Source organism: Calliphora vicina, chromosome 4 (assembly GCF_958450345.1).
Source record: "Calliphora vicina chromosome 4, idCalVici1.1, whole genome shotgun sequence".
Taxonomy (NCBI): domain Eukaryota; kingdom Metazoa; phylum Arthropoda; class Insecta; order Diptera; family Calliphoridae; genus Calliphora; species Calliphora vicina.
The window spans coordinates 34,718,001-34,737,645 of NC_088783.1; the positions used below are offsets into that span (position 1 = coordinate 34,718,001).

The 19,645-nt window shown below is 30.2% G+C and overlaps 1 protein-coding gene across 1 annotated transcript in view; it reads left to right on the plus strand.

Annotated features, from left to right (window-relative positions):
* The window catches only part of OtopLc (Otopetrin-like c), a 101,717-nt gene extending 84,349 nt beyond the window's left edge, over positions 1-17,368 (plus strand). The window contains exons 3-7 of the mRNA XM_065507768.1: positions 5,796-5,913; positions 11,814-11,910; positions 11,998-12,195; positions 14,983-15,143; positions 15,572-17,368. Coding sequence (XP_065363840.1) covers positions 5,796-5,913; positions 11,814-11,910; positions 11,998-12,195; positions 14,983-15,143; positions 15,572-16,717 — 1,720 coding nt within the window. The 3' untranslated portion in view covers positions 16,718-17,368. The remainder of the gene's footprint in view (positions 1-5,795; positions 5,914-11,813; positions 11,911-11,997; positions 12,196-14,982; positions 15,144-15,571) is intronic.
* The last annotated feature ends 2,277 nt before the right edge of the window (positions 17,369-19,645 follow it).

Sequence of the window (19,645 nt, forward strand, 5' to 3'; positions counted from 1 at the left end):
GAATTTTTGGCTTAATTTTAGAAGTGCCTTTTTATGGCTATATTCTGTTAGGGAACAATTAAATTCAGAAATGTGTTTAATAGGGATAGGGTACAAACTTTTATTAATTCACATATGAAATTTACTTTATCAAAATGTAATGAGATGAAAACGAACAGATGAAAAATCCAACTCACACCTTATAATAAAAAAATTTTAAACAGGAAGTTTTTATTAAATACAAAATTCCCACCCGACTAAACAATCAGACAATTTACGAAGCTTTGGAAAATCCAATTGCCTTTTTCAAAGAACTATGGATTCCGAGCCCAAAGAACTGGTCATCTTTTGAGGCCAAGAACGAATCAAGCCAATATTGGATAACTGAGATGTCATGCTGGAATTTCACGGATTCATGTCTGGCCGCATATTCTGGGAGTTTTTCGGCCAATGCACGCTTTAAATGAATCAGTTACGTTCGGTATAAGTTCCATTTGTTGGTCTGGTTGGATTTCAGAAACTCATAATAGACCATAATAAGAACATTTTGCTCCCATCATACAGAGAATTAGCTCCAAGGATATTTGCCTTGGGTGTCGATCGGCTGGTCGATCTCTTACGCTTCGGGTTATTGTAATGGATCCATTTTTCATCGCAAGTAATGATTCGGTGCAAAAATGATTTTCTTTAATAGCGTTCAAGAATAATTTCGGACATGCAAAATCGTATTTCAAGGTCTCTTGGCTTCAATTCGTATGGTACGCAATTTCCATGTTTTTGGATGAATCCTGCTTCTCACAAACGTTTTGAAATTGCTGCTTGAGTAGCGCCCAATGATTTTACCAGCTCATGTTGAGTTTTACAACAATCTTCATGGAGTAATGCCTCCAATTCCAATGGTTTTCAAACTTTTTTGGCTGGCGTGTTTTAATTGGTTATTGATGACAGTAAAGGTTATTGATATTTAAACATCTACACAGAGAAAACAGATTCGTAGTAGCAACCAAATTTGTTGCCAATCGAATGATTCGGTTGCACACATGGAATTTTTCGGTTCTATCAACAGAAAGTCAGTTGCTAAAGAAGAATTTCGGTTGAAGCAACTAACTATTTCTTACCCCATTTAAAATTTTGTAGCTACAACTGTAAAATTCTATCACTAAGTCAAAATCATTCGATTGGCAACAAATTCGTTGCTATTTCTCTGTGTATTTACGCATAGAAATACAAAAACAAAACCTCTAAATTTTATCCTATTTTGGTAAAATTTTCAACATTTGGTTTTAGATAAGGGCTACCCTAAGTTACATGATACACTTATGCGAAACCATATTTACTGTATTCGTGTTCTTATAATGCAAAATAGTTTTCAATTTGACAGCTTAAGATTTTGAGTGCTCAATATGTATTACTAGCAAACCCGGTTCGCTTCGCTACAGCAATCGTAGTAAAACTATGAAAGGATTTAAAAAATATAATTGCCCAATTCAGAATTGGTGTCGTAGCGTCGTATCGTTGTATGTCGTAATTATTTTTTTTAATGTTTTGTTTTTGTTTCGAAAAATTTGTTTGAAAAATATTTATGATATACAATGCTACAACACTACGACATCAACTGTGAATTGGGCAAATATATTTTATTTATTTAACAAACATTTTTGGTAGTAGTTTTCAGCAATATACCATGTGCTTTTGAATGGAATTTCTAATCACAAATAATCTATAAACAGTTTTGATGTTAAATAAAAACATCAAATACCTATTGACTGTAAAGAAGAATATATTATCAATTTCATGCTTCTAGGTCCATTATTATAAAAAAAATCAAAAAGTACCAATAAAAGAACAAAAAAGTATCATTAGTTTGATTCAAACATCACTCTATTGTTAGGAAAAAAAGTACCAATTTCCATTTTCAAAATACTCCATTTTGTGGAAATTTTTTGGTGATATTGATATGAAAAGTGTTCAAGAGTGAAAAGGTAAATTAGTACTTTTTCTCCTAATAGTACTTTTTAAATATTTTAAATAATTTAAATTGTCGACATAAAAGCTGGATGATGTACAACAGAGTGAAATTAGAATCAAATTTGAAGTTTGAATTTTGCGGATTTTTTTTTGTGATATTCATATGTCTCAAACAATTGAAAAAAGTATTCATATTTCAAAAAAGTACCAAACTGTTTACTCGGATGTGTCCCAATCTACACCTACCTTCACACTCAAGTTCCAAATAACAGCCTGTTAGTTAATTTTTGTATGACTATAGGAACAAATGTGTTTTTCCCGTTTTTACCCCTTTTTGGTACTTTTTGTCATGACACAGATTTTATTTAATTATATTTGAGTATCGTAGTGGGATGTCATAATAAAATATTCAAATGTCTATGCAAAATAAATAAAATGTTTCCAAAAGTATCAAAGTTATATTTATTACTTTTTGATAAGTAAATAATAAAATTTATTTCTATGTTTTATTACTTTAAAATATATAAAGGGTAGCAAAAAAGTACAGGTTATACCCATTTTCTCCCCTAAAAGGTTCCAATTTCAAAAAAGTAGCAAACATATGTTTTCTTATTTCTTAAATAGATTAAGATGCATTTTAAATTGTGTTTATATCTGTATTAGTTTAAAATTAGAATTAGTTTATAATCCTTCGAATTTTCAAAAATCCCTTCTTAGGGATCTAAATAGGCCACTCTCCATATTTAGATCCATAAAAAGGGATTTTCTATATTTAAAATTTTATGTTTCGAACGTTTTGCGTTTAGCTGGGCGATGTTGAATCAGTCAGTCACTCAGTAACGTTACTTTTTTATATAAATATGTAGAATATAATTGTCAACTATTTTTTTTATCAACAATTTATACAAAAATCTAAGAAGGTACTTATTATTTGTAATAGTTGTTGTGAGAAAATGCTCAATTATTGTTGGCAGTTTAATGTGCGATTTCTGATTGCGTGCTAGCAATTGTGTGTACAAGTGTTAGGGTGTATATGTGTTATACATGAATATATGTATGTGTTCGTTAGTATCCTTTTATGTGCGTGTGAAGAAAATCCCTTTTTTTAAATGTTATTTAACTACGGTTTAGTGTGTCTGTCTGACATGCCCTTTAAGTGCACAGTAGTATAAATACATCTATCTATTGTAATTGTGTTTATTTTCCTCTTTTAGTTTAGCAATTTTCTGAAAGTATATCTTCCTAATATTAATGTATGTATGTTATGTGTCTTTTCAAGTGTATTTGAAAATCAATTGCTGATTGGTTTATTGAGATAAACAAATAAATACTGTTAAAATAATAATAAATTCAATTTACTTATCACAATGGAAAGGATTTTTGGAAAATGTTAGATAACAAAATTACTTAGTTGATAAGCATTTAAAAAATAAATCTCAGTAATAATGTTCATTAAAAAAAAACTGTTTCAATTTGGATGTCTAATAATTCAACTATTCATGCTTAGAAACTTACTTTATAATAATACTGTAAATAACAACCACTCATTATTGAGTGATACATAGAGAATTTAATGTAGAAACAGTGATAATGTAGAGAGTTTCTTGAAATTTTCTAAGCGTCAAACCACCACGCACTGCTTCGATATTGACATCTTAAAGTCTTGTTTTTTGACGATCATCAATTGATTGATGAATTTTTTAATTAAAAATTATGCCAGAATTCATTGTTAAACTCATTTCTTTTTCAAACTAAAGCTAAATTTTAAATAATAATTATTTTCTTTATCTTGTTTTTCACATCTTCTGGCAAAAAAGAATATAATGTATATTAAAATTTCCCAAAATATAAAGAAAATAAATAATGGCTTTCATTGTTTGATTTTTAATTCACCATAAATTAAAAAAAATGTAAATGCTTCATTAATTTTAAATGAATTTATCGTGAATAAAAAGTTCTTCTACCACAACAATGAATTGAATTAAAATATGAATGAATTCACAATGAATTAAAAATTCTGGAATGCATTCAGTTTGCTCAAAATATGAATTGAACTAAAATTTGAATGAATTCATCATGAATATAGATGATTAAATATTTTGGTCAAAATTAATGCATTAAAAAAATTACAGTTCATTACATGATTGATTCAAAGATTTATTCAATAATGAATCATGATTTTACAGCTCTGCTAAATAATTGTTTATTATTTCTTATGCGATTATAATTTTGACAACAAAATTTCGAAATTTCAGAATCCAAGGTCTATCTATATCTTTGCTAAAATTGGAGAAATATAAAAAAATTATTAAACTAACAAGAGATTTTTTCCTTTTATTAATTTCTTAATCAGAATTTTGAACTTACGGATTTAGACTTTTATAAAAAAAAATTGGTCTAAGATATACAGAAAATACTGTGAAAGAGCAGTGACAACCCGCTACAGTGATAGAGTTTAAACATTATTTAAATAAATTTTTGTAGGCGTAAAACGAGATACTTTTGTTCCAACACACTTTGCTGCGGCACATCCAAGATCATTCGTGAAAGTTTTCAAAACTGAATGCAATACTAAGCTTATAACAAACTTTATCCTTGAATCGAGAGCCCTTAAAAATATATGTAATTTTCAGATTTAATTAACAAAAATAAAAATACAGGTCTGCAATGATTTTGGTGCGCAAAACTAAAAAAATATTTTAAGTATATTCGATACCCTGAAAAACTAAGTATACAGTTAAAACTAGAGTTTCGTGTTCGGTTTTAACAAAAAAAATGTTTTTGAAATTAAATATGCAAAAATCTCAAAATCAAATATTTTATCAAAAATATGCAAAATATTGTTATATGTTATCAACTGATTTTGTTTCTATAATATCTTAATATTTAATAAATTAGCCAAAACTGAAATAAAACCAATCGGTTTCAGTGTTATTTCTAAAACAATTATTTCTGTTAAAATCGAACTCGAAACTCTAGTTAAAATTGTATACTTATTTTTTCGATACTACGTGTAGTTTTCGAGAAATAGCAGTGGTAAAAACGGAAATAAACGATTTTACAACATTTTAATTAATTATTTTACAGGATAGAAGCTTATTATCTATGATTGATGTACTTAGGACACTCCCGTGTGAAAATCCAACAGTAATCTGCATGTTCATCCCAACGACCTTGATGTCTACCTTCCATTACATTTAAATCTTGATTAATTCCTCGCAATTTTTAGCCTCTCAGAAAATCTCACAACCGAAAAAAAATATTTCCAAGACGCTTCTTCTAAATCAGTCATTGAATAGTGAAATCGCTGGCTTTCATTAAAAGTCTTATTTGTGGGACATCAAAAATTCTAGATTTTAGTTTTCCAATCAGAGGACAGTCTTTCTTGAGCCAATGGTCATGTTAGGCACTGCTATCCATATGTTTCTTATTAAATCTGTTATAGACTTTCTGAACTATTTGACTTAGTCTTTACCACAAATGTAACAAAAACCATTTTGGTCATTGCCACAATTTTTTGGCGATGGAGACATAAAGTTAAAATCTGTTTATTTATAGAAATGTACATATAAGATTGCGAAAGGGACACAGGCGTTTACTTATGACAGTCGAAATTGAAAAATAAGTATAAATGAATAAAAAAATCATGGACAAAATTTACTTGAATTTAAACAAAATTTGTGTTGTTCAATCCGTATACATTTGAATTAATTTTAGTGTCTACCACGGAAGGAAATTTAAATATTATTACCAAAAGATTATTAAAATTTTAAGTTAAGCAAATAAAAAGAAAAAAAAATATATCCTCCACAATATATACATTTATCTTATTCTTTTCTGTTTTATAGAGGTGATGCTTTGGCAACGTTATTCTCAGCCTTGTATGGCAAAATATTGGTTGTTATGGGTATTGCATTTCCAATGGCAGAAGTTATATCCACTTATATACCACCATCATTTTATGAGGTAAGTGAAGAGTAAAAAATATACCTACTACTGATGCATACATATAACACAAGTGGAAGCTAGAATAATTCCATACACTACTTCATATACATACATATGTAGGTAAATGTTTATCCTTTTATCCTGAACACTTTTCTACGATTTGGCTTAGTTTTAGTTTATGTTATTTTTTATCTAAAACTATTATATTTTTTTTATTTTATTACCACCATAAATACACTTGTGCATATTAAACTACATAAGAATAAATATTTAATAATTCTTTGTTTAAAATTAAAAGTGCTCTTTATGGTTTTTGGTAAAACACCTCAACTATGATTATGATGAATATTTAAATATTTATAGAAGCCATAAAAAGACTTTCAAGCTAATAAATGTGATGAAAAATAATTGAGATTAATATTTTTTGGCTTAAGGGCTGACATCTTCAACAAATTGGTGTTAAAACAACATATCTACACCATTTGACATTGTTTGAAGTTGTTTAACAAAGTTTATTCTCAGTCACATTAAGTAGGAACACATTTACTGTTTGTTTTTGCACTTAAAAAGACATTGCCTTTTCTTTTTCGTAAGCCGGAAATTAATCAACCAAGAACCGAAAATCAATTTTTGTGCAAATCACCCAAATCACTTAGAGAGTAGTGATTTGTATGTACTTACAAACATTGAAATAATAATAAAGTTGTTGCGCATAGACAGACATGCCGTGACATGCTTATACATAAGTGTGCAGTACACAGTATCAGATATTTGTAAATTGAGGATGCTGCTACATGATGTTCGTTATTTTCCCTGCCAGCCAAATGTCATGTTCAATTGCTTACGACATTAACTTTTTGAAAAGGTAACAGACTGCATTAATACTTCTTTCCACAGCCTGTTAGTATTCGTATCCCAATAAAATTGCAGACATCTCAGTGATGTTTTATGAGCATTTGTCATGTACTTATTGTGTGTAGATTGTTTTATCATTAGAGACTCGTACAATAAGTAATAAATAGTAAATGGGAAGTTATATAGAAACATATATAAAAACAGTCGAATAAATTGAGGATACGTTAGCAAATTTTGTTGAATTGTGAAACTTTATTTACATACATTTATACTAATGGTAGAATTTTATTTCTTAACTCCGAGTTTTAAGTAGATATTTGTTTAAATAGTTTCACATTTTTATCACAAAAATTATCGAAAGCAATCAGTCATTTGTTTTTAATTTCATATCCAGAATTTTAAAAGATTCAAAATAACCTTTAGATCATAATTTTGTCTATATATTTTTCAAACTTTTAGCTGGTTTGGGATCTGTTATGGTCTTCTTTATCTTGCATATTCTATTATCAAATATTATTTAATTGGAGTAGTTTTGATTAATTGTTTTACTGTAATGGTATAATTATAAATTTGATTAGAAAAGGGCTGACATGGAAGGCATGGAAGCAGTTTAATTTAAAGGCCATATTTGGAATAAAAATACTGAACATTATGGATCCCATTTGACTTTAAAAAAAAATTAGGAATTTCTGATAGAATTTTTCAGCGATACTGTTCAGGAATATTGCCTTGTCTATCCGCTATATTAAACTACTTTTCACTTAATATTCGGTCTGAAACTGGGTCCTTGTCCTTTAAACATTATTGTTGTCTGGACCACTTTTCTGGAACTTTTTGACGAAAGTTCAAAATTAGGTTTAATTCAACGAGTCATCTATTTTTAGTTTGAGTTCATCTCCTTTGTAAACACATTTCCTGATCACATGGTTACATTTGATTGCTATAAACCAACGAGTTCCACGAAATGTAAAAAATATTCCGTGAGATGTCACAGAGTGATTAAAATGCGTAAACCTCAATCTCCTAATAGGATTACACCATGTTAGAACTAGGAACCAATCACAGGACCAGTAAGAGAAGAACAGTTACACCTTTAACTAAATGTATTTAGATGACGTCATGAGTGATCACAGGTTTACATTTACACACAGTTTAGTCTATTTAGAAGGTGATTCTGAGTCTAATGTGATGATTATTTGTTTACGTTACAAACATCACCAAATGTCAAATTTGCGATGATAAATAAAAACAATTTATTTTTTTTATTCGCAGCAGTTTTAAAATGATAAAAAGACCTCGGCGGACGCAAAACAAAACAGATAGACAGACGGACGGATAGACATAGCCAGATCATCTTAGAATCTTATGAGGACCAAGAGCATATATATTTTTTGGTTCTACAACCAATATTTCAATGTGTTAGAAACGGAAAGATAAAATTAATATACCACTCTCTTTTTTGATGGTGGGTTTTTTGTAATTTCAATGATTTTTCACCAATTTGTTTACAAAATAATAAAATTGGACATATATTCATTCCACAGTTGTGAGCGTTTTTCCCTTAAGCGATGCTGCAAAACTTTCCAACTGAGTTGTAATATTCCTACTGTTTAGTATTCCATACTTTGAATTTAACTTTTAAATTAAAATCTTATTATATTAAAACTTTTAAACACAGGAGTTTAAAATCTGAATAGCTGTGCTTTACAACTCATGCATACATGAATTAGTAATAAAAAAATACCCTAATAAAAACACACACGTTTATATTAAATAATTAGTAAGACAAGAGCTTAGGCAATAAAAATCTAATATAATTTGAATAGAAATATCAACCCTTTCCGGCAACATAGCAAAGGTTTCTTTATTACAGCTCTGATATCACATTTATGACTTTAAAATATGATTAAATAAATGAAGAGTTACATACATTCATCTACATTAGACCTGCCCTTAAAAAATTGTTCTTTAGAAGCTAAACCTAACTGATAGAAAACGATTGAAAGTTGTAAAATTGGGATAACAATGGAACATTTTTTGATTTTTTTAATTTTATCTTCAAGATCAAATTTTATTTCTAACAAGGTATAAAATAACATGAATGTCGAATGAAAAATAACCAAGTTATACACATTTGAACATAAGCTAAGCAAAAATTTATAGTCTCATGTATTTCCAAGCCCCTATACAAATGTCTTCCCAAAATTTATCATAAATAATATAGAATTCAACACCATTTAGTTTCAAATAGACATAAATCACACGATCTAATTGCATGGCGATTGGTCCATAATTGGTCACATCTCTCATATATAGCCCACTTCCGAAAATGTATGACATTTTAAAAGCAAAATGTTTTTGCTCATTTACTCAGTGTATGGGCGGGCTTCAAACGCCTATCGCAACTCTGGCACATTCTTATTGTTAATGTTAATCGCTGAAATATGCTGGACATTGTATAGTAATGAATTGCCTAGAACTAAACAAATGTAATTAATAAATACTTCTTATCCAAATTTGCTATCGAAGGATAAATCATAGAGATATTAGTGTTTATACCCTACACCACCATAGTGGGGAGGGTATTATGCGTTTGTGCAGATGTTTGTAACGCCCAAAAATATTAGTCTAACACCCACCTTAAAGTATACCGATCGACTTAGAATCCCTTTCTGAGTCGATTAAGCGATGTCCGTCCGTCTGGTCGGCTGGCTGGCTGTCCATGTAAACCTTGTGCGCAGAGTACAGGTCGCAATTTTGAAGATATTTCGATCAAATTTGGTACAGATTATTTTTTCGGCTCAAGGACCAAGCCTGTTGAAACTGGCTGAAATCGGTCCACTATTTCACCTAGCCCCCATACAAATGTCCTCCCGAAATTGGATTTTATCGGTCATAAATGTTTAATTTATAAATGTATCTCCACAAATTCCGCTCCAAATAAGTTTTATATACACAAAATTCATGTCACCAAATTTTGTTACGATCAGTCCATAATTAGTCATAGCTCCCATATAGACCCGCTTCCGAAAATCACTTTAACGTGCATAAATCGCTTAAAAATGTTGGTAAACATACAAAATTCAACATAGTTAACTTTAATATAGACATAAATCACACGACCTAATTTCATGGTGATCGGTCCATAATTGGTCATAGCCCCCATATAAAGCCCACTTCCGAAAATCACTCAAAAATACAAATTATTGAAATTTTAAAAGAAAAATGTTTTTCTCTTTTACTTAGTGTAGGGTATTATATGGTCGGGCTTGACCGACCATACTTTCTTACTTGTTTTTTATTTTTCTTTGTTTTCTATGTGCCTAAAAGCAAAATGATAAAATAAGTATTTGCCGAGATAAAAGGTTTTTTTGGACTTAGAGCTTTTTCTATAGCTTAGTTTGTATTTTTTGATGGACTTAGGTCCATAATTAGTCATAGCTCCCAAATAAGACCCTCTTCCGAAAATAAATTATTGAAATTTTAAAAGAAAAATATTTGACCGACCATTTTTTCTTACTTGTTTTAATACATGTCATTGCACAATTTGATAGAAATGGTTAAACTGTACTTTTTATAGGGACTTAGAGCTTTTTCTTGTGATAAATTGTGATAAATTGGAGTAAGCGCTTTTGCTCATCACTACAAAACAACAACAAAATGCGAGATAACTCCAATTTTTTTTCTTTGTAATCAATGTATTTTTACTTATTGTATTACTGCATTAAAATCTCAATTTATAAAAAAAGTGGACTTAGAGTCTTTGCATGTTAAGCCAGCGATATAGAATTCAACACCAATTAGTTTCAAATAGACATAAATCACACGATATTATTTCATGGCGATCGGTGCATAATGGTCACATCTCTCATATATAGCCCACTTCCGAAAATAAATGTTTGACATTTTGAAAGCAAAATGTTTTTGCTCATTTATTCAGTGTATGGTCGGGCTTGAAATGCCTATCGATGTCATTATGTAGCGAATATAACATCGTGAAAATGGCCGCTGCGGCTTTGATGGGTGCACGCATCCGAAATGCTGGACATTGTATGGTAATGAAGTGGAATTGCGTAGAGCTAAACATATGTAATTAATAAATACTTCTTATCCAAATTTGCTATCGAAGATAAAATAATAGAGATATTAGTGATTTTTAGTTAAATTTTAACTATTTTTTTTCATGCTAAATTTTTGGGGTACTTTAAAATAAAATTCTTAGCAAATGCGAAATTAACCCTAGGCTCTCTTTGGTTGTGTCTTATTTATGACTTTCTGGCTGAATTGTCCGTTTTGGTGTATTCAGGGACTTATAGTAAAATTTCACGGATAATATTTTTGCGGAACATTTTAACCCCTTAAATACCTGTTTTAATGGTATTTTTTGCCTTGGGCATTTGGTGGGTTAACATATTCTACAAAAATAACATATTTTATACCTGAAATGTAAGGAGCACATGGTTCCTTATGCCGATTAAAAATAAGAATGTGCCAGAGTTGGGAAAATTTAACGCCCCCTCAAATGAAATTCAGATGTAAACTTTAAAATCGCCGATACACGTTTTTTTTGTCGATACACTTTTTTTTGTGACCTTGTAATTATTTTTCGTGTTGTACAATTCAACAGGATTGTTATCCAACAGGACTTGGTTAGTTTTCCATTAATTTTAATGTTTTGTACCCTGTTGGGAAGAAATTTTTTTCTGGACTTACAAATTTTACAACTCTCAATCGACTTCCGGCACTAAAGGTATTAAAAAGCTAAATAATTCCCATTTAAAGCAAATGTTTTTTAAGGACAGGACTAATCTGTAAACATACACATACACACCCACATTCACATCCCTTCATACACATCTACAGACAACCTTGTAACCTGCTCATTACACACCCACACGTCCTTTTGTCAGGTGACAGATGCCAGTGGCATCCATCAGTTTCAGTAAATTTGTACTCGTAAATAGTACATTGTACATAAATGTCAGTAAAAAATTTATTTATAATTAACATGTAAATTTCTATTACTCCGGTTGCCTTGTTTGCCTCTTCTTGTTCCATTACAGGTGTATTATTTATATCTATACATTGGCAGCATGATATTTCTGCTCTTTATGTATGCCACTTTGTTATGGGGTCGTCCTAAAATACCTGTCAATATTGGTAAATATTTGTTTATTTTTTCCATTTCACATGTGACAAACTCAGCAGAAAACAAAAAAAAATATGTCTGATATTTACCATTTTTAGCATCTCCTACGAAATTATCAGCCAAAACACGTTCGACAAGTGCTTCAGAGAGTATGGATGAATCAGATACGGATAGCAATTCCATGCACAACAGACGTATGCCATCGACAGTACCTTCAGCTAGAAGACCCTCATTGTTGTCACCTCTAGGACGTCAACATCATTATGGCAGTTTTTATTTACGTATGGGTGCTGTGGGTAAGTACAGACTAAGTCTAGTTAGTTAACTAGTCAATGTGTTGATTTGTTGAGTTTATAAGTAATGAGGAAGTTGAATTTTATTTGATTTTTGCTTTAATTTATTACCAATTATTCAATAAGCCTAATCTCTGTTGACTTCATCTTAAACTGGAACATTTTTTTAATTGAATTTCACCTACTAACTCAGACGTACAAGTAAATGCAGGGCCTTTAATTAACTATGCCACAATTATCCCATATTTCAAGTAATTTTCTGAATGAATGAAATTCTCAACAGAAAAAAATAAGAAATAAAAATAATTATACCTTACAACATTTAATTTATATCCCTTCTCCATTAGATTTTGGAATTTATTCACTTGTTTTTATTTCAACTCCTTAAAATTCTTATACAATTCTCTGTTTGTGTGCTAGTAGTGAGTGGTTGGTAGCAATTCAAGTACATAGATACTTGTAAAGTAGTGGTAGTTTGTTTTTATTATATTTCATTTCATTTAATTTATGTTCAGTCTAAAAAGCTTTTTTTCTTAAAGTCCTAATGTCTTTTTTTATATCCCTGTTATTTCAATTTTTTTTTTTATGAAAATCCTTCTCTCTCAAAAAATAAAAATAAAATGAAGGGGAAAATGAATTTAAGTAGATCTTTATACAGTCATTATAAGGAATAAATATATATATGGGCAAAAACACGTTTCTTTTAAAATATATGAAACCAGCCTTAATTGTTCTTTATTTCTTAAGTGTTTATAATTTTAACAAAATATTAAATAATTGTCTGTCAATGATACTACTAGTTATAGTTTCCTAAATATTTTTTTTAAATTACTCTAAGGACTAAGTCACAAATAAATTAATACCCCAAACCGAAAATGAATGAAATGCCCAAATTTGGGGACTTAATTCATTATGAATAAAATCCCCAAATATTCAAATGAAATAAACAACGAAGCGAACTAGGAGTTCAGTTAAAAAAATGAACTAAATATCTAATTTTTAAATTGTTTATTGTTAAAAGCCGTTTCGCTCCGTAAAGACTTCTTTCATCACGGCTTTCGGACGAGCGCAAAGGTTTTCTCATCTGGAAATAATTGGGGAATGAAAAATTACAAAAATTAACTAAGTGCCTAAATATTGTTGTGTTTACCTTTATATAAAATTTTGGGGCTTTTGGTTTAAGGACTTACTTCATTGGGGACTAAGTCGTAGCGACACATTTGGTGATTTTCACTTTTTTCTTTAGATTTTTAGTTATTTTCAAATATCCGATAAATGTATAGAGTACTAACTGACCCGGATCGCTCCGCAACCCCAATTAGAATAAAGAAAAAGTACTATTAATTCTACCTTTGTGAATTCCTAAGCATTCAGGATAACATGTCTCTAGTTTCATGTTTATTGGTTCATTGTAATGTGGATTCTGGCACATTCTAATAAAAAAGTACCATAAAGACCCACATTTTATATTATCATTCAAAATCATGAACGCCTAATTTCATATTTATGGGCCATTATTATAGAAAATACAAAAAGTACCATTAAGAGGAAGAAAGGTATCACTAAAGTCACTTTTTGTGAATTCAAACTCATTTCGAATCATGTGTTCCTAATTTTTAATTTTTAGGTTTATTATTATAAAATATCCTAAAAGTACCATTACAATAAAGATATAGTACCATTAACTATCCCTTTTGAATTCTATTCACTCAGAATAATTAATGTTTAATTTCGTGTTTCTAGGTCATTCGTTATGAAATATACAAAAAGTACTATTAGTAGGAAAAAAGTACTTATAAGTTTCTTTTTTAGATTCAAACTCAGTTTATCTTAACTCAATATCATTAAGCGCCTATCCTTGATTCTTTCTTTGCACAAAAGCATATCTATTATTTATATAAGTAAAATAATTTAATATAATAAAAAGTACCATTAGAAGAAAAAGTACCAAGTGACCACATTTGAACCCCAGTCAAGTTTAAAATTCCTGATTCTATGTTCAATATTACAGAAAATTAAAAAAGTACAATTTGAAGAATGAAAAAGTACTGCTAAGTTTGGTTTAGAGCTCCTTTTTTGGTACCATTAATCCCCATATTCTTGAATATTTCTTTATTGAGAAACTTATTAGCCAACTTTAATGTATATAAGTTAACGTAAATAATATAAAAAGTACCATAAAAAAGTGCCATTTACTCCATTTTGGTAAATGGCACATTCCCAGTACTATATGGAACGAACTGGTTTATTGCGTGAATGGAGGTTTATGTCTATCAAATACTATTGACAGAGAGAGGCCCATAGAAATTTTGAAGTGTAAACATTTCTAATTGTCCACTTTTGTTCCGCAAATATTAACTAAAAATATAAAATTTTAAAAGTTAAATATTTGTTTGAACCTGGATAGTTTTTGGGTAAACTAATCCACGACAACGTCGATGCGCTAAGAAAAATAAAAAACATGAAAAAAATTTACTAAAATTTTAACAAAATAGTGTTTTTACCCATATATACATACATATAAAGAATGTGTAGTTGTATGTAGACGTATATACGTTTTATATATTTTATATTGCCTTAAATATTCTTGAACATGACATTATCTGTGTTCATGCAGCATTTAATTAAATTTGTCTCCTTCACATCCGTTAAAGTTTTGCTATTTTATGTTTGCTTCTATTGAGGTTTATTTTTTTATCTAACTTTTATTTTCTTTTGGCATTGTCGGTTTTTCTTTTATAAATAATTTATTTATTAAATATTGTTTTCTTGTTCTATCGTTTTATCTAGCTTTTGGTATAGGCAGCATGATTTATTCCGGTTTGGAATTTGGTCAATATTTTGAATTGAATCCAGATACAAAGTGTCATAATGTGTTATTGGCTCTAACACCAGCTACCAGAATGGCTTTTATCTTTATACAGATGTATTTTATATTTTTGAATAATGAGGTAAGTCATCCTTTTTTTTAAGTTCTGCAAAATATTATTGTTATAGTTTAGTGTTGGCAAACAAAAGTGTGAAATATTGTTAAAGTGGTTAAAATTGTTTGTTAAGGAATTCATTTGATATAACTAAATTATGAGAACAATAAGCTATTGTATAAAACTAACTTTCTACTGAGTTCATTTCTAAAAAAAAAACAAATTAAAATTAATGTACTTCAGAGAATGTGAGCCAGCTGAAATAAATAATCTGTTAAAATCTGAAATAAACCTTTTAAAATCCAAACTCGTAGATATTTATGGAAATTTAAAATAAGATTAAGAATTTATAGAATATTAATATTGTTTTAACAAAGCAAATCGATTTATATAATGAATTAATAAATATAATAATTCCCAAAAACTAACTCTTAGCCCTCTTTCTTCTTTTTTAGCAAATCAAAGTATATCGTTATAAAATCATAGCCCGCTTCGGTCTAATGCACATGATTGGCACCAATTTGGCCGTTTGGCTCAATGTGCTGATACAAGAAACCAAACATGAAATTTTAACATTCTACAATGTGGAAAATCGCACCTTACGCATATCACATCGTATACCAGGACACTCAAGGGCCCATTCAATATTGGCACCATCCGATCCCAATGCTCTGGTAAGAGTACCAAGAGGTTTAAAGGGTCCCTATCAGATATTCGAATGTCGTCGTACAAATATTTTGGGTACATTGGTGCAAGATGCTTCGCCCTTTCTGTTTCCCTGCACCATAGAATATTCGTTGATATGTGCCGCCATATTGTATGTCATGTGGAAGAGTATATCAAGACCCCAGACACCAAAACCCCAAAGACCAGATATGATAAGTTCACCGGTTAAAAGATCTCCTCATCACTATTCGGTGGATTGTGCTCGTGCCCATAAGGGTTTGTTTGTGGGCATATTGATATTGGTGTTGACCATAATATCATTGATATTGTTTTTCGTGTTGATATCTAGACCAGACTTTGTGGCCCTGGCCGTAATGGAAGTAACAATATGTGAATTGTTTATATATGCCACAGCGACTATAGCTACGTTGGTGGGTATGTTCCAAATAAGACATTTACAATACGATGCATTTAGAAGTTTCTCACTGGATGATATTTTATTGGTGGGAGCACAAACCGGTTCATTTTTATACAATATTTTCACAGTCATAGCGGGTCATTTTTCACTTAGAAGTGACGATTGGCTGGTACCCTTGAATGCTTTGGCTTCTATTGTGCAAACAGCTTGTCAGACAATGTTCATATTGGATGCTAGTCGTCGCCAGGCAGTGACACCCGATCATATACGTAAGAAGCCGGGAAGAGAAATTGTTACCTTCATGTTGGTCGTCAATTTGGCCATGTGGGCTATAAGTACTTTGGAAAAGTCAAGAGCCGAATCACATCCCATACAGCTGAATTTCTATGGTCTGTGGGCCTGGACCATTATTACCCATGTGTCCATGCCACTGGCCATATTTTATCGTTTCCATTCGACTGTATGCTTGTGCGAAATCTGGAAGAGGGCCTATAAACTTAAGCCGACATTTATGTGAGAATTAGCCCGTGAGCGCATTGCAAGCATTGCGCAACAACAGCAATTTTGTGAAGATCTTAAAACAAATTTATCCTACTGTTACTGTTCAACCACCATTGTGGAGACAATCGAAGAAGTGGACAGTAGTGGCAGTAACAATGGTACATCTAATGGCAATGGCAATAGTAATGGCAATGGTACGAATACAGCGAACGGCAATGCTAACGGTAAATGTTCTGACACTGAAACTACAGCCCAAGTTGAAGGTGAAACAGCAGGTGGCACCGGTACAGAAGCTACCGAAGAAGAGGATTTGGATACTACCGATAATGAGACCGCCCTGGAAATGAAACAGCCAAAGCAGCAGCTACAACAACAGCAGTCGAGAAAGTCATCGGGTGGTGGTGGCAGTGTGGGTCATCGTGCATTTTGTCCGGTCTATATAATAAATGGTGAATGAGTTTATATGCAATTTGAGTACATCGATGCCATCAGTCAACGTGAACTCACATTTGTATGAATCTTTTTTTTCAATTTTTAAAAACACAAACAACAAGCAATGTTTTCATTTGAAACAAAAAGCAAATCTTAATAAACTTAGATAAACAAAATCTGACCAATTTTTATTTTACATTTTAAACTCTAATAAATTTCATTAAATTTTACAACACATATATTTAAAGATCATTCAAATTTAGTAAAACATTTTTGCATTAAACACACACAAAAATACTTTTTGTAATTGTAGACAGTTTTCTTAACTAATTTTCTTGATTTCCTTTCGTAACATATCTCTGTTTTAAGATGAAATTTAAATAAGGACAAAACATATTTAAATAAAAAAATTATTTAAAAAAAAAAAATAAAGAAAAAAAATTTTATGGTTAAATTAGTCTACTAAAGAGGAAAAGAAAATTAAAAATAAAATCAAGTATAATGTTCAAATTTAGCTAAAGTACGATTATGTCACAAAGAAAAAAAAAATGGAAAAATAAAATTCATAGTTAACGTAACTCGCATTACATGAAAATGTCAAGAAAAAAAAATTATAAATAAAATTATTCATAAAATTTGTTGTTCTAATTAGGATCTCGTATATAAAAAAATAAGAAAAAATATTTAAAGCATTCGAAAAAAAAACACTGTAGTAAAAATTGTATAATCATAATTAAAAGTTTTTCTTGATTTCTAAAGATAGTATTTAAACAAATAAAACACCAGTAAAGCATTTAAATGATAAAGATTTATTATGATTTGGAAGAAAAAAATGAAAATATAAAATTTACTAGACAACTTAACTTAATACTCTACATTAAACATATTTTAGCGGACATATAAAATTGAACTAGAAATAAAACAAACTAGTTTGAAATTTTTACTAACATATTAAAAAAGGACCATTTGAAAAAGAAACAAAACAGCATACAACTAAACATACGTTCCTTGGTTATATTTATTTTTAAATATTTACGTTTTTTATAAATCTTTTCCTTACACCAAAATATTTTATTTAAGGCATCAACTAGTTGCTATATTAAAGGGATTTGAGTAAAACAAAAAAAAAAACTCAAACGCGTTTATCGACGACAGATTCCATGAAGATTATCGTTTCTTCCTAAGTGCGAAGTTCTCTTCTCTTCATAAACGCGAAGTTCTCATCTACGTTAAACTCTAACCAGCTGATACAGAAATTGAATACAATGTCAAGATTCAGTCGTTCCGTATGCAATCCAATTATACAGTATCCTGTTATCACAGAAACTCGTACAGATATATACCCTTTAGTTATCTAGTATTATGACTTATGATCAGTTGTAAGATCTTATCATAACATGTTTGCTTGAGAATAAGAATATATACATTCAAATCTGGTGAAACCATTTAGGTAGTGCCTGCATTTCTATATGATCTTGATGCTCATGTTCAATTCCTTAGCCATTTCACTAAAAGAAGATCAGTTGTGGATACTATATAAGTTCGGTACCATTTAATGATTTCTGTTATTCATGTCTATTTTATAAAGAATTGAATTTTTATCTAATACATCTCCACAATTTTGTCCAGGACATGGCTATGACTTTTATCAAGCTGTACAACTTGCATAATAACCTTGTTAAATAGTAAAGTAAACGTTCCCTCTTCTCTTCCCTCTTCTTGGGATTTTAGGGACACGCAGATCTCGATCTTCATACAGAGCTTAGTATTCTTAAACGGAGCCCACATAGCTTTGGTGTTTTGGCTATTTTATCTAGTGCTCTTTGGCATTGGTATTAGCGGATGTTGAGAGTTGCATATTAAGCGATAACTTCAAAGCCGCATGTTACTTATCCGTTAGGATATACACTTCAGTAGATTCGGAACATGATTCGCCCAGCACTAATATATCTGACATTATTCAAATTAGAGTGGTAAGATCATGGTACTCTGGCGCAGGTTCAAATCAGTTAGATAGATACGCAACTCTTCTGAATTTATAGAATTTCCAGCTAAGAAAATATCTTTAATTAGGACTCAAACAGAACTTCATACAACCTTTAAAAGACTCATTGTCGTTGAAGCATTCATCCCATTGACACGGTACAGAAACATCCGGAATGTGACTCTTCAATATTCAATATTCAATTTACAAAATTATTCTATCGAAAGATTAGAACTATAGTTCGTAATCAGATCACCTGAACTAACTACTGTTTGCTCCCATAACTAGTTTCTGCATAAATTCAAAATACCCAAAGTGTAGATTACAAATCTAACGAACATATATTCCGATTTGCTATCTGAGAAGTTAGAATCTTAAAACTAATGAATTGAATTAAATAATATTTATACTCCTTTCGACTTGCTAGAGATATTAGCTAAAACATATTCTGGTACTTGGACAAAGGATATTCAAGTTCAACAAATCAATTCAATATTCTAGTGTCCACAAAGGAATCAATTACCAAAA